We start from the raw sequence: 27,094 nt of genomic DNA, 5'->3' as shown, positions 1-27,094 counted from the left end.
CCTCCTCTCGCCAGACAGCCCGGCCTGTGCCAGGACAGGACGCACAGACGGGCGAGTCCTCTGGGGTCCGGGCGATCCCCCTGCGCGACTCTCTGCCCTTTGCTTTGTTCTCCTCCTTCACTGTCCGTCACCATGTACCCCCAGCCCAGGCTCTGATTGATCCCAACTTCATAAACATCAGCGGGCTTTACAACACATGTTTTCTATACACAATCTAGAATTCTTGGGCGCACAGGGGTCCTCATGGTTAATGAGGATAAAGCACAACATATACGACAGATTCCTGATATAAAATAAAAGTTTAGTTTTTCTCTGTCACCAATTCATAACCTATTTTTCTTTTGTAGTCAGTTTATTTCTAGAAAATTTCTGTTTTGTTTGGCTGTGTCGGGTTTTGGCTGTGGCGCTCGGGATCTTCTCTCGGGGCACACGGACCCTCCAGTTGCGGGGCACAGGCTCAGCTGTTGCGGTACTTGCTCTCCAGGTGCTCCGGGGCACCTGGGACCATAGTTCCCCAACCAGGGACTGAACTCACGTCCCCGGAATTGCAAGGTGTATTCCTAACCACTGGCCCACAAGGGAAGTCCCCTCGTAGCTATTGGTTTAACTGTGACCAGTGACCTCACCAAAATCTTTGAGCCGACCTACGCCAGTTAACAGAGCTTGACTCTAGGGATCAAAAGAAGCCCTCTGTCCCTGCAGCCCAGATGCACAGAATCAAACCCCCCCAACCTACAAGGCAGAATCCCATTCCACGGCAATAGAGAGGGTCTCTGCAGGGAGTTCAGAGCAAATCTGGCTCTTCAGAGAACAGCCTTGTAGAGACCAAGCGAAAACTCCAAGGCACCTGTTTTGGCTCGTCCTGTTTTTCTGTAACACCATTTTCCATGAACAAACACAGTCACTCCCCATACCACGGGCTCCAGAAGCCCCCACACCAAAAGTCTGGTCTCTAAGTCGTGTGAGAGGAGCCCACACAGGTGGTGCAGGAACAGGAGGAACAAAGAATGGCTGGAACAAGGAGCCGAAAGCCAGAAACAACTGCAACAGTTTACTAAAAATACGAGTAATGCTCTTCTTGCGGCTCAGCTGGCAAAGAATCCTGCATCTGTAATGCAGGAGACCTGGATTTCATCTCTGGGTTGGGAAGATCCCCTGGAGAAGGGAAAGGCAACCCACTCTAGTATCCTGACCTAGAGAATTCCAAGAAATGCAAGGACACGCATGTGTAGTGCAGGGGGTCGTAAAGAGTCGGCCATGACTGAGCGACTTTCACTCTCGCTTTCCTAAGATAAAAGTAAAAAGGGGCGGTGCTCCAGAACCTGTGGCCGGGGTGTGCGCACAGGGCCCAGAAGAGGCCTCCCAAACAACAGGTGACCGCAGAGCACATGCTGGGACAGCCGTGGCCAGGTCGAAGGGGCAAGTCCTCTGTCCCTGGCCCCCAGGTTCCCGCCCATTAAGGAGAGGCGAGCTCGTCTCCTCCGGGCCCGAAGGGTGGGGCGGGGGCAGCAAAACAAGCATGGTCACCACCGCCCGCCACCCCCCCTCCCAGGCTGCGGGGTGTGAGAGGACAGGATCAGAACGGAGCCGGGGGCCTTCGTGGGGTGCGGCATTCCTGGGCCTGGGGCTTCCCAATCCTCTCCCTGAGAGCCACTGGTTGGGGGGCTCCCAGAGATTGGGGCTGGGAGCCCTGGAGGGGAGGTGTCTGTGAACACACTCCGCCTTCCTCTTTGGGAGACTTGCTGGTGGGCCCATGATGTTGGGGTGCAGGGCACCTAGAGGGGAGCACAGGGGCCACAGAGGTCAAAGGGGAGAGAGGAGGGGTCAGCTTGCCCGGATAGGGGCTGGAGGCTGGGACACATGGGGAGATGGCCGCCCCTCAGAGGGGGTCTCCGGGGAAGCCCAACATTCCCCAGAGCACAGACACCCCCGGGAGGGGTGGTGACCCGGGCAGAGGCCAGGCTGCAGGACGGCAGGCACAGGCCCCGCTCAGGGGATAGGTGGGGATGGTGAGGTTCTGAGCCGGGGGTTGAGTGTTAAACTTGGTGTGACAGCCATAACCAGAGGAGCAGGAAAGGGAGATACGAGATTGTGGTTAAGGCAATGGCTGAAAAAGAAAAGCATACCTGGCTGACGGCTTAGAGTACCCACTATTCAATCCAACAGTGATCTCACTGTCACTGTGATGGCATCTAGTCACTGTGGTCACATCTAGATCAGCTCACTTTAAGGCAAGATTACCCTCGAGAATGAGAGTGGGCCTCATCCAAGCAGTTGAGAAGTCTTCTAAGAGCAAAACCAGCTTCACCGAGGAAGAAGCAAGTTCACTGTGCACAGCGGCGGCGGCTCCCGCCCCTCGGGGTTCAGATCTGCCCCGTCGGACTCCACGTGTCCTAAGACAGAGCCTCAAAAATCCACCCATCCATCCATGCATCCATCTGCTCCTCTCTGTCTTTCTCTGCTCTATCTTACTGGTTCTGCTTCTCTGGAAGAACTCCGACTGATCCATCCTTGGGGCCTGCAAGGGGCTGTGGACCAAGTTGGTTTGAACACAAAAGTCCCCTTTTCAGTGTTCTGTGAGGATGACCATCTTCGGTCTAGGAAGTTTGATTACTGGCCAGCTCCAATGGATAGAAAATTATTTGTTTCATGCAACAACAACAAAAACCTCACACTAATTTCTACCCTCCTTTCCTACCACATTTCACTGCACTGATTTAATGCTCTAGAAAAGGGTAAAGACATTAAAAACTAAAACACAGATAAAAGAGCAGAAAGCAAAAAAACAGGCCACCTCAAGCTGTCCTTGGGTTTCCAACCCACCAACATTTCTTAGCCCGGAAGCTTCGGGGTCAAATGAATTGAGCACCGTGGCGTGGAGTTTAGCTTCAGCACTATAGGAGGCGATCACTGCCAGCATCACATCACGCCATGGATATCAGAGGGAATCCGTTTCTGCTGTGAGTCTAGAAGCCTTAGATCTGGTGCAGATCATGCAGACCACCCCCCACAGCCTCTCAGCGTGCACCCCGATCCAGGCACACAGAGCCGGAATCAGGTCTTGGACAGAAAGGTGCAGCGTGACCTTGGGGCAGCCTCCCTGGGCCCTCTTCTCACTCAAGAGCAGGACCCGAGACTCAACAGCCTACTCAAGCCTTGGTTTTCTCACCCGCAGAAAGAGTAAACCCCTGCTTTGCATGGGGCATGTGAGAAACAGACGTCGTGACGCGTGTAGGCGTGCACAGCCCCCGCGCACGCGTGCAGGCATGCAGAGCCCCCGCACACGGCGTGGACTGACCGTGCGGTAGGAAGCACCTGCTTTGACAGCTCTCCCGACACTTCTACTTTCAGTATTTAAATGACCCTGGAGATGCTCTTCTCCCAGTTGCTAAATTTACTGAGTAAACACAAACCAAAATGGCTCAAGACGTGAGTTTGTGGAAAAGTCTCACCATTGAGCAGTAACATGCACGCTTTCTATGCCTGTGATACTCACCGCCAGTGGGTGAAGTAATAAAACACTCATGCTGTGAGACACCTGCAGTACAGTAAACAATATAAAGGTTTAAGACAGGAAGGGATACACTCCAAAAAGGAACACTGATAATCTAATTTCAGAGACAAGGAAAGAAAGGTTGATTACTCAGTTCTCTGTTTAAAACCACAAGGGTTCTCTACTGCTACTGATTCTCTTTTATTCATATCACTAGGATTTATAAAGATGAGTCCACCAAAGACCAAATTACAGCCCTTCCTCCGGTAACAGGAAGGCCAGGCTCTGAGGGTCATATTGCTAAGAGACACATTTTGGGGGTAGGGAGGAATGGAGCCCTTCCACGTTATATTTTAAATGGCAAGCTGTGATTTGCAAATTACATAACTGGGAAAACCAACAGAGGCAATGGCCAGAGCATCACAGTTGGACCACCCATACGAAAACCAAAAATACACACCTAACAGCAACAGCCTCTCCACCAACAACAGGTAATGAGGAAACAGCTTCTCCACCAACAGCAGGTAATGAGGAAACGTGATTAATAGGTGGACCCCCAGATATGTGGCCACAAAAACGACCAAGGACCTGGGAACTCACAAGCCAGTTACAAGGCCTCAGAGCATGAAAACCCTAGGAAAGGCACTAAAGAATACCCGAAAGAACAAGGACCCTTCCCTTCGCCAGTGTGAGATGACATCGTATTACAAAGATGTAACTTTTCCACAAAGCAATTCATACTTTGAAAGCAATCGTAGTAACTCTAATTGACTTTTTAGGTGGATAATAATCCTAGTAGCAGTCTTAAAGAGAAAAACCGTCCCCTGCCTCACTTGTAAAATGAGATCAGTCTGGTTTCACAGCGGAATTCAGGTGTCATCCTGGGGAACGTCTGCTTGACTTTGACCCTCCAGCACCTGCCGCAGTGCCCGGCACCTGGTAGGGCCTCAAAAACCTGCTGAGAGTAAGTGGGTCCTTTGGGAAAAGCACTGACCAGTCACCTTATTAACTGCAACACCAAGTAATTACCTGGAAACTGTGAAAATGTCCCAATTAAACCTCAGCTCTCCGCTGCAGTGTCATTTCATCAGGGGAACCTCTCCTGACCCCAGGCCCAAATTGGGCCCCTGAGTTCAAGCTCTTCCATCATCCTGGACCTCTCTTCATGATCTGTGTCTCAAATACAACTGGACGGTTGGGTGATTCCTGGTCTAATGTCTTTCCCCTGGTGCTGCTTTCCAGGGCCCATCGCTTCATGTGGCACAGAATGAGCACTCTATTAACGTGGTGGGGCAGTGAAGTTGGGTCCCCTCCTCCAGGAATCGACATCATCACTTCCTCTAAGTGACAGCTGCTTTCAAAGGATGCAGCTTCACCTCCAAATAGATGCCCGAATGAAGGAACCACAAGCTGAACTCTTACTGTGAACAGCTGGTTATTCTTACGATCAAATATGTTCTTAATCAAAGTTAAAGCTATGGAAATAAATACCTACAAATCTTTATAGAATACTTAAATAAAGGAAATTTACTCTCACGTTTTCAAACAACATACATTTTAATTTAATGACTATTTCACTATTAAGGGTATAATAGCATCTTCTTCAAATGAAAATATGCTCTTCATTTATAGTTATGCGATTCATGGGGTCGCAAAGAGTCGGACACGACTGAGCGACTGATCTGATCTGATCTATAGTTATGTATATAAATTTATTCTTTAGTTTTTATTTTTTGAACTTCAGAACAGAACATTTACTTACAAAAGATAACCACTAATCTGCAATACTTATAGTTCAGTTGGTGCTATTTAAAGACAACACTGCAACTGGAAGCTTCTCCTAAACTGTTTACTCTGGATCTAAGGTGACTTTTACACAGCCTCTGAACGATGTATTCCCCAGTATCTTGCTATGAAAAACCTCAACGATAAACAGCTGAATTTCATAGTGAATAACTATACAGCTACCAATTAAATTTTACCATTAACATTCTTATACATTACATACATTGATTTTTTTTTTTTTTGCAATAAATTGTGAAAAAGTTTAGGAATGCTTTGGAATGGCAAAACTATGTATTCTGCATTCAACATGAGAGAAATGAACTGAAAAGGGAAGCTTAAGAGCTAAAGTATTTTATCTGCTGGTCATGTGTGCATAACCAACCATCTTCTTGCTATGTGCCATCTCCACTGGCTAGATGTACACAGCCACACGATTATAAATTATGCACATAACCTTTAATTAGTTCATTTTTTAGAATCATTGCTGGACCACCTGTGTGGATGCAGTTACAAACCAACTGAGTATCTATTATAAATGAAGCAGAGACTTACCCTTCCTGACAAGACACAGAAACAGAAATGGGATTTGCCCTACTTCCTGAAACAATGAAAAAAACTAAGCTAAAACATATGGAATAATGGTTTGCAAGGCATGGATTTCAGGCAGTGAAAGATAGAGATTCCTGAGAGATGGGAAACAAATACCCAGCTTTCTCCTTCAACAGAATTTCCAGGTTTCAGCACAGGCAGAAAGAACCCAGGTGACGTTCAGCAGACACAGGTGTTAGAATTTGCAAGGTACAGTCCCAGAGAGGACAGAGGTGCACAGAGACAACTCCAGAGACTGCAGAGGTCTCCTTAAACTATTCAGCAGAGGACTGACCAGCACATCTGTGTCAGAAAACTACTGGAGCCTGCAAGAAGAACACCCGAAAAGAGCAGAGACCCAGTACTCCCCCGGGGCCAACAGCAGTGCCTGTTCCCACCAACCAGACTGGAAGAATTCATTAATTCACAGAGTACCGGGCTCATAATCAGAGGGGTCTTATCTCAGTAGAGGGGATAATTAGCCACAGAGTGACTATGACCACAGTCCTTCCTTCTTGTTGTTCAGTCGCTAAGCTGTGTCCGACTCTTGGCAACCCCATGGACTGCAGCACTCCAGGCTGCCCTGTCCTTCACCATCTCTTGGAGTTTGCTCACAGTCATGCCCACTGAGTTGGTGATGCTATCCAACCATCTCATCCTCTGGTGCCCCCTTCTCCTTTTGCCTTCGATCTTTCCCAGCATCAGGGTCTTTCCAATGAGTCAGCTCACTAGTCCTTCCTAACACCTCTTAAAAGCAAGAATCAAAAGGATCAAACTGTTTGCAAGTAACTTAACTGCATGCAAAGCAAAGCTCCAGAACATTAGCAGAAATCAGTTAAGTACGCAGTATTCATCAAGACAAAATCCACATGGTCAGGCATCCAATAAAAAATTAATTACCAGACACATAAAGCAGCATGAAAGATATAATCTATAACAAGAAGGAAAACCAATCAATTGAACTGACCTGGGACTGACACAATGGTGGAATTAACAGATAAGGCTAAAACAACATTCTGTGTTTATAAAGTTAGGTGGAGACACGAAGATATAGAAAATACATAAACTATATAAGATGAAGACGACAATGTGAGATGAAAAACTTACTGGGTGGGAATTAACAAAAAAGTGGAGACACCGCAGAAAATTACTGAACTTGAAGACAACAAAGGGAATCACCAAATGAAACACATGGAAAAAAAAATACAATGCTAAAGAGAAAAAGAGCACCTGTGAGCTGGGGGACAACTCTCAGGGGCCTAACACACACGTTACTGGAGTCTCTAAAGGATTATGGTGCAGGGGGGCAGAAAAAACTGTTTGCAGAGATAAGGGCCAAATACTTTCCCAAATTTGATAAAAATTATAAATGAACTCCAAACACAAGAAAAAGAAGAAAAATACACCAAGGCCAATAGTAATCAAGGTGCTTGATTAAAAAGAATAAAAGAAAAAGATCGTAAAAAGCAGCCAGAGGGAAAAAAAAAAGATGCACCAGGTTCAAAGGAACAGAGGCAGGAAAGGCAGCCGACTTCTCATGAAAAACGATGCAAACAAGAAGAGAGTGGAGCACAATTTTTAAAGGATCAAACTCTGACCTGCTGCTCTATACCCACAGAGGTATTGTGGGTTCAGCTCCAGACCACTGCAATAAAGTGAATGTCAAAAATAAAGCTAGTCACACAAAGTTGTTGGTTTCCCAGTGCCTATGAAAGTTACATTGAAACTGTATTATAGTATATTAAGTGTACAATAGCTTTATGTCTAAAAATGCTAACCATTATCTGAGTCTTCAGAGAGTCATAATCTTTCTGCTGGTGGAGGGTTTGAAATATTTTGAGCATTACCAAAGTGTGACAGTGGGACACAAAGCGAGCAGAATGGTTGGGAAATGGTGCCAACAGAGCTGCCTGTCACAGGGCCGCCACAGATCCTCAATGTGTCACAAACACAATGCATCCAAAGCGTAATAAAGTGGGGGATGCCTGCGTGTCATTCAAGATCAAAGGCAAAAGAACGACTTTCTCAGGCAAACAAACGCTAGAAGAATCAATCGCTGGCAGACCTCAGGGGTGGGCCTCCCTGATAGCTCAGCTGGTAACGAATCCACCTGCAAAGCAGGAGGCTCTAGTTTGATTCCTGGGTTGGGAAGATCCCCTGGAGGAGGGCATGGCAACCCACTCCAGTACTCTTGCCTGGAGAATCCTGATGAACAGAGGATCCTGGCGGGCTATCGTCCATGGAGTCGCAAAGAATTGGACACAACTGAGCGACTACCCATAGCACAGCACAGATGTCAGAGGTAAAGAATCCACCCGCCACACAGGAGACTTGGGTTTGATCCCTGGGTTGGAAAGATCCCCTGGAGAAGGAAAAGGCAACCCACTCCAGTATTCTTGCCTGGGACATCCCATGGACAGAGGAACCTGGTGGGCTATAGTCCCCATAGGGTTGCAAAGAGTCGGACACAAATTAGCGACTAAACAACAACAGACGTCTACGACAAGAGAAATTTAAGAAAGTCCTTCAAGCAGAAGAAAACTGGAATCAGATGGATATCGGAATGAAGAATACTGAAAACGGTAAGTATTTGGGTAAGTATAAGAGGGTTTAAGAAAGAGAGGAAAACAATAGAATGGGAAAGACTAGAGATCTCTTCAAGGGAACATTTCATGCCAAGATGGGCTCGATAAAGGACAGAAATGGTATGGACCTAACAGAAGCAGAAGATATTAAGAAGAGGTGGCAAGAATACACAGAAGAACGTATGAAAAAGATCTTCACAACCCAGATAATCACGATGGTGTGATCACTCACCTAGAACCAGACATCCTGGAATGTGAAGTCAAGTGGGTGGGCCTTAGGAAGCACCACTACAAACAAAGCTAGTGGAGGTGATGGAATTCCAGTTGAGCTATTTCAAATCCTAAAAGATGATGCTGTGAAAGTGCTACACTCAATATGGCAGCAAATTTGGAGAACTCAGCAGTGGCCACAGGACTGGAAAAGGTCAGTTTTCATCCCAATCACAAAGAAAGGCAATGCCAAAGAATGCTCAAACTACTGCACAATTGCACTCATCTCACAAGCTAGTAAAGTGATGATTAAAATTCTCCAAGCCAGGCTTCAGCAATACATTAACGGTGAACTTCCAGACGTTCAAGCTGGTTTTAGAAAAAGCAGAGGAACCAGAGATCAAATTGCCAACATCCGCTGGATCATGGAAAAAGCAAGAGAGTTCCAGAAAAACATCTATTTCTGCTTTATTGACTATGCCAAAGCCTTTGACTGTGTGGATCACAATAAACTGTGGACAATTCTGAAAGAGATGGGAATACCAGACCACCTGACCTGCCTCTTGAGAAACCTATATGCAGGTCAGGAAGCAACAGTTAGAACTGGACATGGAACAACAGACTGGTTCAAAAGGAGTATGTCAAGGCTGTATATTGTCACCCTGCTTATTTAACTTCTATGCAGAGTACATCATGAGAAACGCTGGGCTGGAAGAAGCAAAAGCTGGAATCAAGATTGCCGGGAGAAATATCAATAACCTCAGATATGCAGATGACACCACCCTTATGGCAGAAAGTGAAGAAGAACTAAACAGGCTCTAGATGAAAGTGAAAAGGTGAGAAAAAGTTGGCTTAAAGCTCAACATTCAGAAAACAAAGATCATGGCATCTGGTCGATCACTTCATGGCAAATAGATGGGGAAACAGTGGAAACAGTGGCTGACTTTATTTTTCTGGGCTCCAAAATCACTGCAGATGGTGACTGCAGCCATGAAATTAAAAGACACTTACTCCTTGGAAGGAAAGTTATGACCATCCTAGACAGCATATTAAAAAGCAGAGACATTACTTTGCCAACAAAGGTCTGTCTAGTCAAGGCTATGGTTTTTCCAGTGGTCATGTATGGATGTGAGAGTTGGAGTATAAAGAAAGCTGAGCACGGAAGGATTGATGCTTTTGAACTGTGGTGTTGGAGAAGACTCTTGAGAGTACCTTGGACTGCAAGGAGATCCAACCAGTCCATCCTAAAGGAGATCAGTACTGGGTGTTCATTGGAAGGACTGATGTTGAAGCTGAAACTCCAGTACTTTGGCCACCTGATGCGAAGAACTGACTCACTGGAAAAGACCCTGATGCTGGGAAAGATTAAGGGGAGGAGGAGAAGGGGATGACAGAGGATGAGATGGTTGGATGGCATCACCGACTCAATGGACATGGGTTTGGGTGGACTGCGAGAGTTGGTGATGGACAGGGAGGCCTGGCGTGCTGCAGTTCATGGGGTCACAAAGAGTTGGACACGACTGAGAGACTGAACTGAACTGAAGAGGGTTTAACAGCTTTTAAATCTCTTTAAAATAGAACAGTTTCCTAAAAATAATATACCATGGGGTTTATAACATACGGAGAAGATGTGCAGCAACAACAGTAGAAAAACTGGGGGAGAAGCCATGGAGATCCGCTGCTGTGAACGTGTGTACGTGACGCGGTGCACAGTCACTTAAAGGCTGACTGTGACGAGTTACAGATGCATTCTAGAAAAGCTAAATACATGAGATCAAACACTAGTCATAGTTTAGGACTTTCCTGGTGGTGCAGGGGATATGAACCTGCCTGCCAGTGCAGAGGACATGGGCTTGATCCCTGGTCCGGAAAGACCTCCCATGCTGTGGAGCAACTAAGGGCGTGAACCACAGTTACGCAGTCCACGCCCCAGAGCCCACGAGCCGCAGCTACCAAGTCCATGTACGCTGGGGCCTGAACGTCGCAGCTCCCGAAGCCCAGGCCTGGCGCGTGCGCTCCACAGGAGAAGCCCCGACAATGAGAAGCTCGTGCAAGTAGCCCCTACTTGCCGCAACTAGAGAAAGCTCTCACAAAGCAATGAAAACCTAGCACGGCCGAGAATAAATTAAAAAAAGTTTTTTTTTTAAAACAGTGATAGTTTAAAAGCCAACAAAAGAGATAAAATGTAATCACAAAAAATATTCAATTGGTCAAAAAGAAAGCAGAAAAAGAGGAAAAGGGAACAAAACCCAGATAGAATAAATAGGGAAAAAATATAGCAAAATGGTAGATTTAAACCCAACAATATCAATACTCACAATGAAAGTTAATGGTTTGACTACCCCAATCAAAAGGCAGAGATTGCTTGACTGAATAAAAGTATAAGACTCAACCATATACTGTCTACGATAAGTCCACTTTAAATAAAAAGATACACATTGGTCAAAAGTAAAAGGAAAGAAGAAGATTTGCCATGGTAACACTAGTCAAGAAAGAGTTGGAGGGACTATACTAACATACAAAGTAGGTTTTGTAGAAAATAATGTTACTTGTGATAAATCGATCATTTTACAGTTATAAAGGACAATTTAATTAATAAATAATACTAATACGTGTGCACTGAATGACATGAAGCACGTGATGCAACTGCAAAAACAGAAAGAGAGAATGAAAAACTCCAATTACAACAGCAGCAAAAAACGAAATACTTATGAGTCTAAAAAATACACGGGAATCTACATGCTTAAAACTTCAGAGATGACCAAAATGCAGAGATATGCTGTGTTCCTAGACTGAAAGGGTCAATATTATTAAGATACCAATTCTCTCCAAATGTACATATTCAATACAATTCTAATTAAAACCCTTGAAAGATATTTTGTAAATAAAGACAAGCTGATTCTAAAATTAATTTGGAGAGATAAAATAACTAGAAAAGCTAAACAATTTGAAGAAGAATATAAAGGTTGGACTTGATCTCAAAATTTAATACAAAGCTAATGGATTTCCTCAGTGGCTCAGATGGTAAAGAATCTGCCTGCAATGCAGGAGATCTGATTTAATCCCTGTGTTGGGAAGATCCCCTGGAGAGGGGAATGGCTACCCATTCCAGTATTCTTGCCTGGAGCGTTCCATGGACAGAGGAGCCTGGCAGGTTACAATCCACGGGGACACAAAGATTCGGACACAACTGAGCGACTAACACTATCACTTCACAATCATGAAGACAGTATGGTAGAGGCGAGCAGATCCCTCGATCAGTGGACGAGAATACAGGGTCCAGGAACACACTCACAAATATGGTCAGTTTTTGACTGACCACATCAAGAAGGTGGAAAGGAATTCAATGGAGAACGGTTATTCTCTTCAACAAACACTTGGACATCCATAGGCCAAAAAATGAACCTAAGAGAAAATGGATCATAGATTTAAATGTAAAAGTAGAAACATTTAGGAGAAAATTTTTTGAGTTTGGGTGGGGCAAAGAGTTCTTATACATGACACCAAAAGCAGTATCCGTGAAAGAGACAAATCATGAATTAGACCTAAATGAAAAACTCTGTAAGACACTGTTAACATGAAAAGACAAGCCACACACTGAAAGAAAGGATTTGCAAATCACTATCTGGCAAAGCGTTTGTACCCAGAAAATGTAAAGAAGTGTCAAACTCAGTAAGAAAACAACCCAATCAAAAAATGGGCCAATGATATGAACACACACTTACCCAAGGAAGATATGCAAACACAGGAAAAGATGCTCAGCATCGTTAACCGTCAGGGAATTCCAGCTTAAAGTCAAAATAAGATAAAAGGACTGAAGACACCAAATGCTGACAAGGAGCTGGAGCAACTGGAACTATCATGTGACTGGTGGGAGCACAAAAAATGCACGTCGACCCGGGAAAACAGTTTGGCGATTTCTTAGAAAGTTAAACAAGTACTCGACGATATGACCCAGCAAGCCCACGCCTGTGTGCTCAAACATAACTTCAAACTTGTTGTGCTAAGTTAAAGGAGCCAGACTCAAAAGGCAACATACTGTCCGAGTCCATTTATACGACATCCTGCAAGAGGCCAAACAGAGCTGGGGGAGAGGTTAGTGGCCGCCAGAGGCAATGGATAAGGGGAAGGTCTGATTTCAAAGGAGCAGGGTGCAACGCGCAGCGCTTTTTTGGAGGGCAATAAAACTGTTCTCTACCCTGAGTGGTTACATGACTATACATATTTGTCAGATCTCAGAGAACTCCTCACGAAAAAGTTAATTTTGCCATATGGAGATTTAAAATCAATTTAAACATGTTACAGAAAGGTATTTACTAGGTTCTAAGTTCTCAAACCTTCTTGGTTCACAATGCCCTAAATGTCATCATAATTTCTTCATGGTGCTCTTAGATCAAAAGAAATAGCTACCAATTTAGGAGCTTAAAAAACTCCAGCTTTTGTGAGGTACAACTGACACGTGTAACTGTATATCAACTGTACAATTTGATACATTTAACATTTGCATACATCCATGAAATGATCATGCAAGATGATAAATGTATCCATCATCTCCCAAAATTTCTTAGCAGTCTTTTGGGAAAAAAGGTACATATAAGTTGGTTGGCTGGAGGTAGGGCTGGGTTTAGGTAGAACCAGGAAAGGGTGGAGTAAAGACAAAGATTAACTTTTTTTTTCTTTTTGTATTTATTTCACTTATTTAAAATACGCACACATTTAAAAATAATTTTAATACATCCAACAAAACAAAGGGTAATTCTCTCAAAATAAGAACAAATCTCCAAAAAACAGCTCACTGATACTTAAGGTAGAACAAGCATTCTCTGGATTTCAATAAGCACTTGCTGTTTTCATCTCCCCTTAGCTCATCTCTGATGAAAGCGCTTCTTTACCCCCATGTTACGGTGACTTTGGTAAAACAAAAACAACTAGGCAAAAAGGGGAATGCATTGTTCATCGGAAGGACTGATGCTGAAGCTGAAACTCCAGTACTTTGGCCACCTGATGCGAAGAGCTGACTCATTTGAAAAGACCCTGATGCTGGGGAAGATTGAGGGTAGGAGGAGAAGGGGACGACAGAGGATGAGATCAGAGGATGGCATCACTGACTCGATGGACATGAGTGAGTAAGCTCCGGGAGTTGGTAATGGACAGGGAGGCCTGGCGTACTACAGTCCGTGGGGTCGCAAAGAGTCGGACACGACTGAGCGACTGAACTGAACTGATGGTTTAAATCACCACCTGAAAGAAATCTTCGGACTACGGAAGCTTCATTTTTAATATACCACCTCCTTTCATTCAAAATGCCCTTTCCCCTCTCATTTGCAAACTATCTTTACCCTTACAACACATAAAACTTTCCAGAACACACTGCAAACATCAGATATAAACCCCGAAGGAGAGTATCCACCATCAGTCCTTACTGGACACAAGACAATCACCGAGGGGAACTCGGCATGAAACCTCCCGTAAGGACCAGAGAGAAACGCTCTGCTCTTATTAGAAAATGCCGACTTGAACCCCAAGCCTAAAAGAAAACTTGCAAGGCACCATCTCGTCACTGACAAGCAGTACAGGTTAAAATATGGTGATGCACTCATTTCCCCTGAAACTCAACATGGATCCCCACAAGGACAGTACTGCTGTTACACTACACACCAGGAGGGTTTTTTTTTTTAAAGAAAAACATATTTACTGATTTTTGATGATGGCAAATGAGATACATAATCATATGAAATTTTTTAAAATTACAAAAATATAGTAAAAGGGGAAAATCCACATAAACACACCACGTGGAGGCAGCTACTATTAACAGTTGGCTCTGCGCTCCTCTAGAACAGTCTGTCTCTGAGACAGTAAGGGCAGGGTGCGGAAGGGCACCTCTGCGTCTGATTCACTGACTTCTATGGAGTAATCCAGCCCCACAGAGATAGGTGATTCCAGAGAGGTCTACCTTGATGTGAAGCACTTCTGAGCCAGCCACTCCACTCAACCGGTGACCAAAACAACTTTTCTGACCTGCAGGCTATATTCATCTGTGACTAAGACTAGCCTTAGTGCCCTCGCCGAGGCAGGAAACTATCGAGTGAGGGTTACTGAGCTCTGACCAGGACTTGTGCTAAATTCCGCGGAAGAAGCGGGGCACTGCAAACCGTATTCTCTGGAACTGAGAGCCCAGGGGGAGTTGGAGTTGTCACAGGCTGCACGGGAAGGCTTCATCTCAGGGGGCGGGGCAGGGGGCGGGGCAGGCAGGCCATTCAGCGCGACCCGGAGACGCTGGCAAACTCAGCGCGATGCCCCAGGAAAGCGATGCCCCGGAAAACGTTTCTGAGCCGCTCCCAGGCCGTGCTGGTAGACCTCCTTGAGAGGAGTGCTTCTCACACTTTTTGGTCTCAGGACCCCTTTAAACTCCTGCGAGTTATTGAGGATCCAAAGAACTTTAGTTATTAGAGTTCTGTCTATGGATATGGACAGTATTGGAAATTAAAGCAGAGAAATTAAAAAAGAATACTTGCTCATTGAAAAATAATAAACTCATTATGTCAATATAAATTTATAAAAATAACTACATCTTTCATAACTAACATTAGTTATTTCATAAAACAACTCATATTAAATAAAAAGATTTCCTAAAACAAATTCAGTGAGAAAAGTGGCACTGTGTCACATTTTTGCAAACGTCTTTACTATTTGGTTTCATTAAAAAAAAAAACAAAAAACCCACAAAGCTGAATTCTTATATCTGCTATGCTCAGAACGTTCACTTGGTTGAAATACAGGAAGAAAAACCTGTCTCCAGCAGATACGAAGTTGGAAGAGCGAGGGGTGATCAATAGCTCTTCTAGATAACTGTGGATTTCTTTGATACTTTACCAAAACTTGACAAGTGGTAGTTCACTAAAGGAGAAGGCAATGGCACCCCACTCCAGTACTCTTGCCTGGAAAATCCCATGGACGGAGGAGCCTGGTGGACTGCAGTCCATGGGGTTGCTGTGAGTCGGACACGACTGAGCGACTTCACTTTCACTTTTCCCTTTCATGCATTGGAGAAGGAAATGGCAACCCACTCCAGTGTTCTTGCCTGGAGAATCCCAGGGATGGGGGAGCCTGGTGGGCTGCCGCCTATGGGGTCACACAGAGTCGGACACGACTGACGTGACTTAGCAGCAGCAGCAGCAGCAGCAGCAGTCCACTAAAGGTTACCTATTCTGTGGAATCCTAAATCTTATCAATTAGAGGGGTCTCTAATTCCTGAAAACCCCATGATGTGTCTTGCACTCTAAATGGCTCTCTGGCCAGTGAATGATTTTATAATATCATCTGTTCGTCATTTGGAAAATACTGGCCTCACTGAATTATGTGTGTTAATGTATTGTAAACAAATTGCCTATTAGACTGAAGTGCCATGCTTTTTAAAAACAGGTTTATTGAGACATTCACATATCATACAATCCACCCCTTTAAAATGTACAACTTGATTGTTTTTAATATATTCACAGGACTGTCTAGTTCCTTTCATTGTGTATACTAAGGATCCCACTCATTGGTATCGACGCCAGTCTCAGCAGGACAGCTTGCAGCACTGGGAAGCTGAAGTCTGCACTGGCAGATACAAATCTTCCAAAATTCAGAATTTCTCCTGAGAGCTTGAATTTTCTTTTTGAATGCTCAAATTTTAATCACTGACAACAAACATCATCAGTTATCTTCCTTAAAGTGACATTTTCATTTTATTTTGTGAGAAGATGCTCCCTGACAACCCAAGTCTGAATAACCTTTTTGTTAGTCGTTCAAGTATAAATGGTATTCTGTGAAAGAAGAGGCTATGCTATTAACTTGGTTTTGCTATGAGAAAAATGCCAAAGCCTGAAAAAAGGATTAATTAGATAAGTTAATTAAATACCAGATGGCTGACTGTATTTTAAAAATGGCCGAAATATTGAGATAATGGAGTTTATGTAATTTAGCCCAAGAATCTAGACTCCAGGAACTTCCCCCCTGGGTATTGCTCCCTTTTCATCCTCATCTCCCTGAACCTAAGCTATTTTAATCTGGAAAATAAAGGTCGGGCTTGATGATCTATAAGCTTCATTTAATTTCCGTTGAATGACGTATAATAGAAAGACACAGCTCACATGAAAAGTGCTAAACGTCATTAGCCAAGAGGGAAACACTAACCAGAACGCCAGTGAGTTGGCCACCATCAAACAGACGGGCAGTAACAAGTACGGGAGAGGTGGGGAAACTGCAGCCCTCATACCCCGCTGCTGGGAACGTGAAACGGGGCAGCCACTTTGGGAAGCAGTCTGGCAGCTCTCCAAAACGCTGAACACACAGTGTTAGCACGGGACCTAGCGTTCCACTCCTGGGTAAACACTCCAGAGAAATGAAGACATGCATGTACACAGAAGTCTGTACATGAATGCTCACAGGGGCATTAGTCACCACTGCTAAGTAGCAGAAATGACACAAATGTCCACCAATGGATAAACAGATAAATAAAACGTGGAGTATATATTCATGTAATGGAATATTATTCAGCAATAAAAAGAAGTTCTGACACATGCTACAACATCAATGAAACGTGAGAACATTATCCAAAGTAAAAGAAGGTCGTGTACTGTGTAATTCCATTTCTAAGACATATCCAGGTTAGGCCAATCTACAGAGGGAGGAATTAGAGGAGTGGTTACCCGGGACAGGGGTGAGGAGTTAGGAAGAGTGGCAGTAACTGTTAATGGGTACAGGATATTTTTTAGGGGGATGAAAATATTACAAAATTATATGTGCTGATGCCTGCACAACCCTGTGAACAGACTAGACTGAATTGTACATCTTAAAGGGTGGATTGTACTTATGAATTACCCGTCAATAAATCTGTTAAAAAAATATAGCAGCCCAGTGTAATAGGCAACGTATTTAAAAGATGTAAGCATAAAGAACACATCTCTAGAGTTTTGGATTCTTCAAAGTCAGTAGGAATAAATGTCTGTAAAAATATTAAGACAGGGACTCCCTTCGCAGTCCAGTGGTGAAGACTCCATGTTTCCACTGCAAGGTACAAGGGCTTGATCCCTGGTTAGGGAATTAGGATCCCAAGAGCCATGTGGTGCAGCCAAAAAAGAAAAAAGCAAAACACACACCAGGCAACCCTTCAAGCAAGGCTCATGGTGAGCACACCAGGGGCCTTGGGATGGAACTTCGAAGGGGCCCACCTCTCCGCCTGCCCCGCCGGGTCCGGGCGCTGCGCGGCGGAGGCCTTCTGTCGGCTCTTGAGTCCTGCACCCACTCTGCTTCTGAGAGGGTCAGACAGGCTGCTGGCGCCATCCCCACCACACTCTTACATTGTGTCTTTCCTCAGCACCCTCCGTCTACCAAGCGAAACAGCGAGAGCAGACACAGCGCAAACCCTCCCTCACTCTCATTAACCCATCAACAGGGGTGCCCCCTCCCCGCCCCTCCTCGAGGGAAGGCCGGCTGTGCTCTCCTGCCCTCGCCACAGCCAGAGACAGAGCACAGAACTACAGAGCACAGAACGACCGTCCCTGTCCTCAGCGACACGGGAAAGCACCTCCTTCTCGAACCTTCGTGGGACGGTCTAACTCACCTCGTACCAGGTTTCTCTCCGCACCTCTTCCCACCACGTGGGCGGTCCTGCAACTCTACTCTCTCCCCACTTCCCCTTCTTTCATGGCCTCACCTTAACCAAAAACGACACGTTACTGATCCCAGCTCTGGGAGGGCGCACATCTTGCTCACCACTCTTATTTCCTCACCTAAAAACGTGCTCAGGGGATGCTCAGCAAGTGTCTGCTATGTGCATTAGAGGCAAGATGCCCAGGACTCTGAAGACGGCCTGCACTGCCTGGAGGGGAACAAAGCTAAGATGGCGGGAGAGCCTGGTTATTAGGACACGGTTTTAACAGGGAGGCAAGAAGTAACGATCACTTCATCTGAAACAAGTCTCAAGAGCTCAAGGCATGCTAAGTGGTTCTGGTAACACGACGCCTCAGTGAAAGACCCAGGAGAGACTGGGGCCCGCAGGCAGTGCAGGGCAGGCATCCAGTCCACACCCGGCCAGCCTGGGCCTCGATGCCCCTTGCGGACCCCCTCCCTCCCTGGGACAGAGCGGGACTCAGGGGCTGCTGGCAGCCCAGGCTCTGTCCAAACAGAAGAAGCTTCCACACGGGTCATCTAATACAGAATATATTGAGTGTTTATAATAGATGCCATTTAGATACACAATGGCACCCCACTCCAGTACTCTTGCCTAGAAAATCCCATGGACGGAGGAGCCTGGTGGGCTGCAGTCCATGAGGTCGCTAAGAGTCAGACACAATTGAGCGACTTCACTTTCACTTTTCACTTTCATGCATTGGAGAAGGAAATGGCAACCCACTCCAGTGTTCTTGCCTGGAGAATCCCAGGGACGGGGGAGCCTGGTGGGCTGCTGTCTATGGGGTCACACAGAGTCGGACACAACTGAAGTGACTTAGCATAGCATAATTCAAAAATAGAATACATTTAATATACAGTAAAGCAGCATTTAAAGTCAATGGAGAAAGGGGAATATTCATCACACGATGTAGGGACTAATGATTTTTTAATCATTTTAGAAGACACAGTTATATCCCTACCCTGAGACATTAAAAAAAAAAAAAGGTTCCAGGAGGACTGCAAAACATCTTTTTTTTTGATTTTTGAACAGAATTATCAAAGTGTTAGAAAAGATTAGAGATTTCTGTTTGCGATTCTGGGGTTTGGGAGGCCCTTCCATAGTAACTGAGAGTGGAAGTTAAGGAGAGAAAAAGACATTCCCTGATTTTCCTTAGTCTGGATGAGAGAAGCTTTAAAGGATTTACTGATCAGTATACACCTGCCAGGGGATAGTGAAGGACAGGGAGGCCTGGCATGCTGCAGCCCATGGGGTTGCCAAGAGTCGGACACGACTTAGTGGCTGAACAATAGGCCTGTGATGGTTCTTCAGGTAGGCGTCTGGGGAGGAACCCAAACGGACCTCACAGCCCTAGGCGGACAACAGGCTGGTAAAGTCTGACCTTTAAGAGTTAACCAAAATAAAGGAAGCAAGTTGATCTCAACTTTGGATACAATAGATTATGAATTACACAAAGAACGTGACTTACATTTCTTTTCTTCCAAAGCACACATACTAATATAAGAAGAAACATATTTTAGGTCAATGAGCCTAGTCAATTTTGAAATATATAGCTTTAGGGGAAAAGAATCAGAAACTTAGAGAGTTCAATGGAAATCAGGATTTAAAATTTTATATTAAGCCACAAGGATTCCCTAGTTATCAAGGAGTAGATTTCAATGGAAATCAGGATTTAAAATTTTATATTAAGCCACAAGGATTCCCTAGTTATCAAGACAGATAAAATAACAATTCAAAAAAAATGCAACAGATAACTGGAGTTCAGCATTAAACATTAGAGTTTTAAAAATGGTATCACATGAAATGTTTCTAGATGGTACTGACTGAGGTCACAGCGGGACCTGCAAAGGACCTAGAAACGGGCTGGAGAGTCTGAGACTCAGACAGGGATTTGGGAGTCAAATGAAACCAACGGTGAACCCGCCAATCAGGGAGGACTGTCCTGACTCCGGCTTGGCCCACCACTATTTCACCTCCTCCCAACCATCAGCATTTTCCTGCCGATGTGCGGACCACACGCTTACTTCTGAATTATGCACGGGCACTGTTAAAGAGGGTAAGACAGTTAAGAAAAAAATGAAAGTTCTGACATTTCTACCCCACGTGGTGGCTGTGAGGGGCAGGTGAGTTAACACACGCAGGGCACAGCGGTCCTTCGAGTCCCCTCACCGTAGTCGATGTTCATTCCTCCAGGTGCCAGTACACATTTTTGAACAGGAGGATTTTTTTTGGTAGCAAATGTCGTGTTAGGCTTAAACGTCTTAGCTTATTCTAAGCAAGTCAGAGTTCAGCTTGTAACCGAGGGTTGGGCACGCTGGTTAAACGGCAATTACTTACCATATGGACTACTTCTGGGTAAATAGGCTCTGTGATCACATTCCGATTATGGGTGATATATTCTACCATCTCACTTAAAGCAGCTCGTTTTACTTCCTTCCACTTTAGGTCACTTAGTGGATCGGAAACAAAGTCAAAGAGGACACAACACTGACGTAACTTCTGGATAAAAAGCTTCTCTTGATCAGCAGGAGGAACATCTGAAAAGGAGAAAGCAAAGTATTATCGATCGCAACAATGCTTAACCCAGAATTACTGTGACGCGCTTTTAAGTTTTCTACAACTTTTGAATTTCTATTGAGATTTGAGAAACAAGAGATGGGGTAGGAGTGAATAGAGATTATACATTCCTTAAAGACAATGAAAGGAAAAAATAAGCTAGTCGCTGCTCATATCATATGTTTCATATGACAAAGTTTCTATGTTTCTTAACTCTCTGAAGCCATGTCCAGAGTACTGTTCAAAATAAAATTCTAATTAAGTGCTTGCATTCAACAAACGTGACCCTGAAGCCATATCAGATGCTGGCAGGATGCTGGGCAGTGGGACAGGAGGCAAACCACAGCTCCGGTGTGGGGTGAGGGGCACCAGGGCCCGCTGCACACGGCAGGTGAGCGGTCACAGGAGGGGTGCCCCCCGGGCCCGCTGTTGCTCTAGATTTACGGGGGAGGGCGTGGTGGCTGTCCCTCGGCCAGCTGGTAAGCAGCAAGGGCCATCGCTGTGGAGCTGCCCAAACGCGCTGTTCCATTCACACAGTGGGGGTCTCCACCCACCCTGGTGCCCCGTATCCTCCGTCAGCGTGGGTGACGGTCAACACGTGTCACATACGACAACAGCAACGCAGAAACAGCGCAAACAATAGCGGTGTTACTGAGGGAGTGCTCGCCTGGGCCGGGGGTCGCACTGAAAGCTTTATACACATCACACATACTTTTCTCACGTAATCTTTACAATGACACAACAGAAACGAGATGCAGGCACGGAGGGTCAGTGTAGGACTGGGAAGTGATGGAGCTCTGTGCGACGTTCTGGGAGGTGTTGGAAAGCCCCGATCTGCCCGTGTGAGTGTGACAGCTTTCTGGGGTGAAGAGGAAATCGGTGGTGATATTAACAAACAGGATCTATTGACCCATTGACTGAAATGTGTCCAAGATCTGCCTGACACAGTGAACCAAGAGTTTCCACAAGATCACACTGGTGTTACACTATCAGTTAAGGGTAAAATAGCCATTCGGAGGGTGAAGCAGCCCACCAGGTCTTAATTTGATAAGGTGTACAGGAGCCTATTACTGTGGTTTCAGAGTCCACGCTGCAGAATCCTTCAAGAAACCTCTCACTGCTTACTTTTTGCTGTGGTATCAAAGAAAATGTCCATAACGATCTGAAAAGCCTACTGAAACGCTCCTCCCTTCCCAATCATGTGTCTTCCCGGAAGCATTGTTTTAACCTAAACACATGGCAACAGGCTGGATGCAGAGGCAGGCCGCAGAATCCAGCTCTCTCCTCGTAAGTCAGACATTAAAAAGACTTTCAAAATAGAAAATGATACCACCCTCTCTGGTTTAATTTTTAATGTGGTCAATATCAGTAGTTAAGCCTGCATAAACAGAAGCTCTCCACATAGTTCTGAGGGGCGTGAGAGGGTCCTGAGACCAAAGCTGTTGAAACCCCCGCCCCATAGAAGCCAGCACCGCAAGTGGGTGCCCTGGTGGCCCTGGCTTCCCTGCTTCCACCCGCCTCTCCTCGCATCAGCTCCCCCAACCCACCTCACCTCCCTTTCCTCCACCAGGTGCCTCTCCTGTTTGGAGTTCTCGCTTGGCCTGCTCACTTCCTGGTCAGACAGGACGCACTCCTGGTCGTCATTTAGCTCCTCCTGCCTTGAACGGTCAGCTCCCTCACTGGGCATTTCTTCCGCATCGGACTGCTTGCTGAGAGCAGGTGCCAGGTGGATGTCCCCTGGTTCTCGGTACCCTCCAGTGCCCAGCGCGGAACCCTGCAACTAGCAGGCACTCAGCACAGCCTCCCACTTCCTGGGAAGCTCCCCGAGCCCCCACACTGCACAGCTGGTCCAAGGAGTGAGGGCGTGCTGCCTGAAGGCTACTCAGGACTGAGGGACAGAACTATGACCACAGACATCCTGAGTCTAGGTGGCTGTTGAATCACTTAGATGAGTAATAGTCACTACAATGTCTGGGTCTCTTTACAATCAAACATCCAGCCCTCTTCAATGAAAAGCTTCATTTTCTTAATGACCTCTGAGCTTGACTTCAGTCCTCACTCAATTCCACACCTGCACTCACCCTCCACTTTGCTAGAAACACCTTGAATGAGCACATTTTGTAGTCACAGCTCGTGTACGTGGAAACTTTGGCTTTCTCACACTGTAGAGAACCAAGAAGCCCGTATTTACCCCTAAAAACTACATGATGACTCAGCTGTCACCAGAACTCTGAAACAATCCTATTGCAATAAGAAGCAAGAGCAGAGTAAAATCTTTTTTCTTCATAAAATTTCTACCTATAAATATCCTTCTAAAAAAACCAAGAAAATCTCAACTTGCTGAAACTGTCAATTCTTCCAGGGTTCCAGATGGCTAAGGTGTTCAGTTCAGTCGCTCAGTCGTGTCCGACTCTTTGTGACCCCATGAACCGCAGCACGCCAGGCCTCCCTGTCCATCACCAACTCCCGGAGTTCACTCAGACTCACGTCCATCGAGTCAGTGATGCCATCCAACCATCTCATCCTCTGTCGTCCCCTTCTCCTCCTGCCTTCAATCTTTACAGTATTAAATATTTTTGTTTACAGTTTAAAGTTTGTGAGCAAAATCTCATGACCTCGTATTTTAAAACCTCATTTGGCTACATTTACAACTTTATTGTTTTTTAAAAAAACTATATTAGACCAATCAAATCGAGTGAAAAATATTGCACCCACAGCCCCATCAGATATTTCCTTATGTTCACTGATTTATTTGGCTGCATCGGGTCTTTGCTTGGCAGGCGGGATCTTTTGCTGTGGTGCATGGGCTCTCTAGCTGTGGTGCCTGGGCTCAGTAGCTGTGGCACACGGGCTCAGTGGCTCCATGGCATATGGGATCTTAGTTCCCTGAGCCCTGACCAGGGATTGAACTCGTGTCCTCTGCACTGCAAGGCAAATTCTTAACCACTGGATCACCAGGTAAGTCCCTCCTGTGTTTTCTGAATGCAGGTTAATTTAGGTTCTTGTTGGTCACCATATTTTAAAAATCTTCAGTACTTTCTGCTGTGTTAATAGACTGTACCACTGGGGGATAAAAATGAGTGGAGGTGGTGGTGGGAGAATATGCTTTTTACCCTTGTGTACGTTGGGTCTCTACAGAATGAGTTATTTTTGTAATTGAAAAATAAACTCTCTAAAAACCATTATGTTAGCATCGCTAATCTTTTTTAAAAAAAAACTATTTATTTTTTAGTTGAAGGATAATTGCTTTACAGAATTTTGTTGTCTTCTGTCAAACATCAACATGAATCAGCCATAAAGCATTGCTAACCTTGAAAGGGGAAAAAAGGTATGACGGGTACAGCCCGTACCTGACCGGACTGTTCTGATTACCACGTAACGTGGATCAGACAGTAAAAGCTACCCGGGGCTGACACTGTCGGTGTATCACACTTCAGCGTTTGGTAGTCAAGACTGCTATTGACTCTCGAAGTAATAAACCACGACCCCGGATTTGACCCAATTTTTACAATTACTTCTATGAAGCAAAATAAAAAAAGAATGGATTTTGAATTCTGCCCATGACTGACAGTGGTTTACTTTAAACTGTTTATAGACGAGTTAACACTGACATTCTTGTTTTCAGACATATTAAAGAGCAACCTTGAGCCCCAAAGAGAGCATCAACTAAAAAGCACAATATGAGACAAACTGCTGTAGCCCGCGGGTTTGGCCGGGAGCCCCCGTGACAGGGGCCTGGACGGGCCCCGGGCACCACCCGGAAGCCTGACAGTGTGCGGAGTGAGGTCGCTGATCTAAGAGCAAGAGGAACGCGGAAGGGGCACTTGCAGCACTGGCTGGAGAGGCTGGAGAGCCTTCTTTCTGTTGAGCAACATCTCCTTTCATTATTATTAAGTTAAGAGTGGTAACATTTCTCGCTACAAATAACATCACAGGTGCCTTGCATTTATGTTAATTTCTTCACCCCTCCCTCAGTTGTTTTCACTGATTTGCTAATGTGAACTTGGGATGCTTCCTGATTATTTCAAGGTAAATCCTTGATGATACCAGGAGCAAACCTGATGATACCCACACAAAACCTGCAGGAGGCAAGGAGCAGAGAAAAGACATTAACCCACAGCATCTGAAGAACGCGTTACTCTTCGAAAAACATATTTCCTAAAGGGAAGCCTGTAATTAACAACTGATGCATAGGGGCGCTTAATGAGGGTCGCCGCCAGACTGGGGTGGCTTCGTGAGTGCCCCTGGCCCTTGGGTGAGGGAGGGCAGCATTCTCACCAGTGGCCCCAGGGCAAGCTCATAAGCAGTGGACACCCTCCTCTGACCGCTGACCCCCAAGATGCGGGTGAGCCCTGGGGCCTACCCAGGGTGATGACAGAAGTTCTACGTGTATTTTCTTTTACAAAGAACAGAAAAGTAAGAGGCACTAATATTTGACAGGAGCTGATGCATGCTGGAGGTGTGTGTTTAAGACTGCTCTGCTGCCAGGCAGGAGTGATCGAGAGCCTGGGGACCGCTGGCCAGGCAGTGAGGAGCCTCTCCAGGCCTTCCCAAGTGAATCCAACACAACACAATCCACAGGTGTTTACAGCATCTGTGCATCTCAATTATCGCAGGGCCGGACGGACATGACCACACACTGTAACCGTCAAACTGTAGGACGGACGGGACACAAAAAAGTTACAGCACTGAACGGTCACTGTACCGGAAGGGGCGGCACGTGAACTCTGACTCTGAGTAGAAATATTATCAAAGGAAACAAAACAAAACAGGGAGGCCCACTTCCATATGACTCATCTCGGTGGTGACGAGAAACATTCCAAGAGGCCAAAAGGACCAACTCTGGCAGGACAGTCATAGAGAGGCAGGCCTTTTTAGCACGGAGATGATGGCTTTTCCCAAATAAACACAACCCCGATGAGGACCAGAGCCAGAGCTACAAGAACTGCCAGCCCAGAGACGTCACTTTGAGAAGATGCTCCCGGAGGCACGGCCGTGAGGGTGGGAACCATTTCGCAGTCACTCATGTACTCCGTGCTAAGCAGATGCGGCAGGCTAGCTTTGAGAGACCCCCGTGCATCCCTCCCGGCCCCCAGCGCCCACCTTCCTGACAGTGTGGGGATGAGAGTCTACGAGCATGTGCCCATTCTGAGCCTGCAGACAAGAGGCAGTCCACACAAAATGGAAACACGTACAAACTCTCCAGAAGGAGAGAGCCAATCCTTCAGCCTGTCTTTCCAATACACTTATTCTGAGTACAAAATGAGTGGGAATACGGCTGAATCCAATTACTACCAACTTGGAGTAAATCTGGGATTCGTCATTAATAGGCATTGAACTCCACTTACTCTTGGCAAGTACCCCCCACCAAGAAGAGTTCAGCGATACTGCTTTGATTTTGAAAGAGAGAATCCACACGCTGGTTTTTGAAGTGACTGTTTTCCCCACTGCCTCCTGCGTCTTCTGTCCTGAACCACGTGTCTGCAGACATGAGAGCCCTTCTGTTGCACCGTCACCTCCCCCATCGCAACACAGCAGAGCCTCACGACGGGCCTTATTACCTGTCAGACGATGCTCCTTCACCTTGCCCAGCTTTACATCTAGACCATGCATGGCCTTCAAATTCCCCAGATCAATTTGGCGAGAACAGAAGTCTTTGCAACATTGACTCTTTCAATCCACAAACAAGAAATATTTCTCCAATTACTCTTTTCCTTAAATGTCTTTCAATAAAAATTTTATACTCTTCTCCTAAAAATACATTACGCATCATTTTTCAAGGTTTATTCTTAGGTATCTGTTATGTTCTGATGCTACTGTAAACTGTATCTTTAAAAAGACTCAAGAATTTTCTAACTGCTGATGTGGTTTAGAAGAAAAAAAAAAGATTTGGAATATGACTTTTGTAACCAGCTACCCTTTTGTGTGTATGAAAACAAATTTCCTGTATTTTTTAATTAATTAATTTTTAATTGGAGGATAATTGGTTTATAATATTGTGCTGGCTTCTGCCACACATCAACGTCAGTCAGCCACAGGTATAGACGTGTCCTCTCCCTCTTGAACCTCCCTCCCACCTCCCACCCCATCCCACCCCTCCAGGTGGTCCCAGCTCCTATCAACTCTAATGACGTCTCTGTGAGTCCTTGTGGATTTCTGTGGGTACCACCCTTTCATCTACGAGTACCGACACTGTTCTTT

General features: G+C 45.5%; 1 protein-coding gene across 12 annotated transcripts in view; it reads right to left on the bottom strand.

Annotated features, from left to right (window-relative positions):
- PPP2R5C (protein phosphatase 2 regulatory subunit B'gamma) overlaps positions 1-27,094 on the bottom strand; it is a 140,137-nt gene that overhangs the window by 35,504 nt on the left and 77,539 nt on the right. For all 12 annotated transcript variants that reach the window (XM_061395364.1, XM_061395367.1, XM_061395369.1 and 9 more), the window contains one exon: positions 20,675-20,874. In XM_061395364.1, the coding sequence (XP_061251348.1) occupies positions 20,675-20,874 (200 nt within the window). The remainder of the gene's footprint in view (positions 1-20,674; positions 20,875-27,094) is intronic.

The sequence above is a fragment of the Bos javanicus genome, chromosome 21, assembly GCF_032452875.1.
Source record: "Bos javanicus breed banteng chromosome 21, ARS-OSU_banteng_1.0, whole genome shotgun sequence".
NCBI classification, from domain to species: Eukaryota; Metazoa; Chordata; class Mammalia; order Artiodactyla; family Bovidae; genus Bos; species Bos javanicus.
The sequence above is the reverse complement of the archived record's forward strand: the minus strand, read 5'-3'. Positions and strand labels throughout refer to the sequence as shown.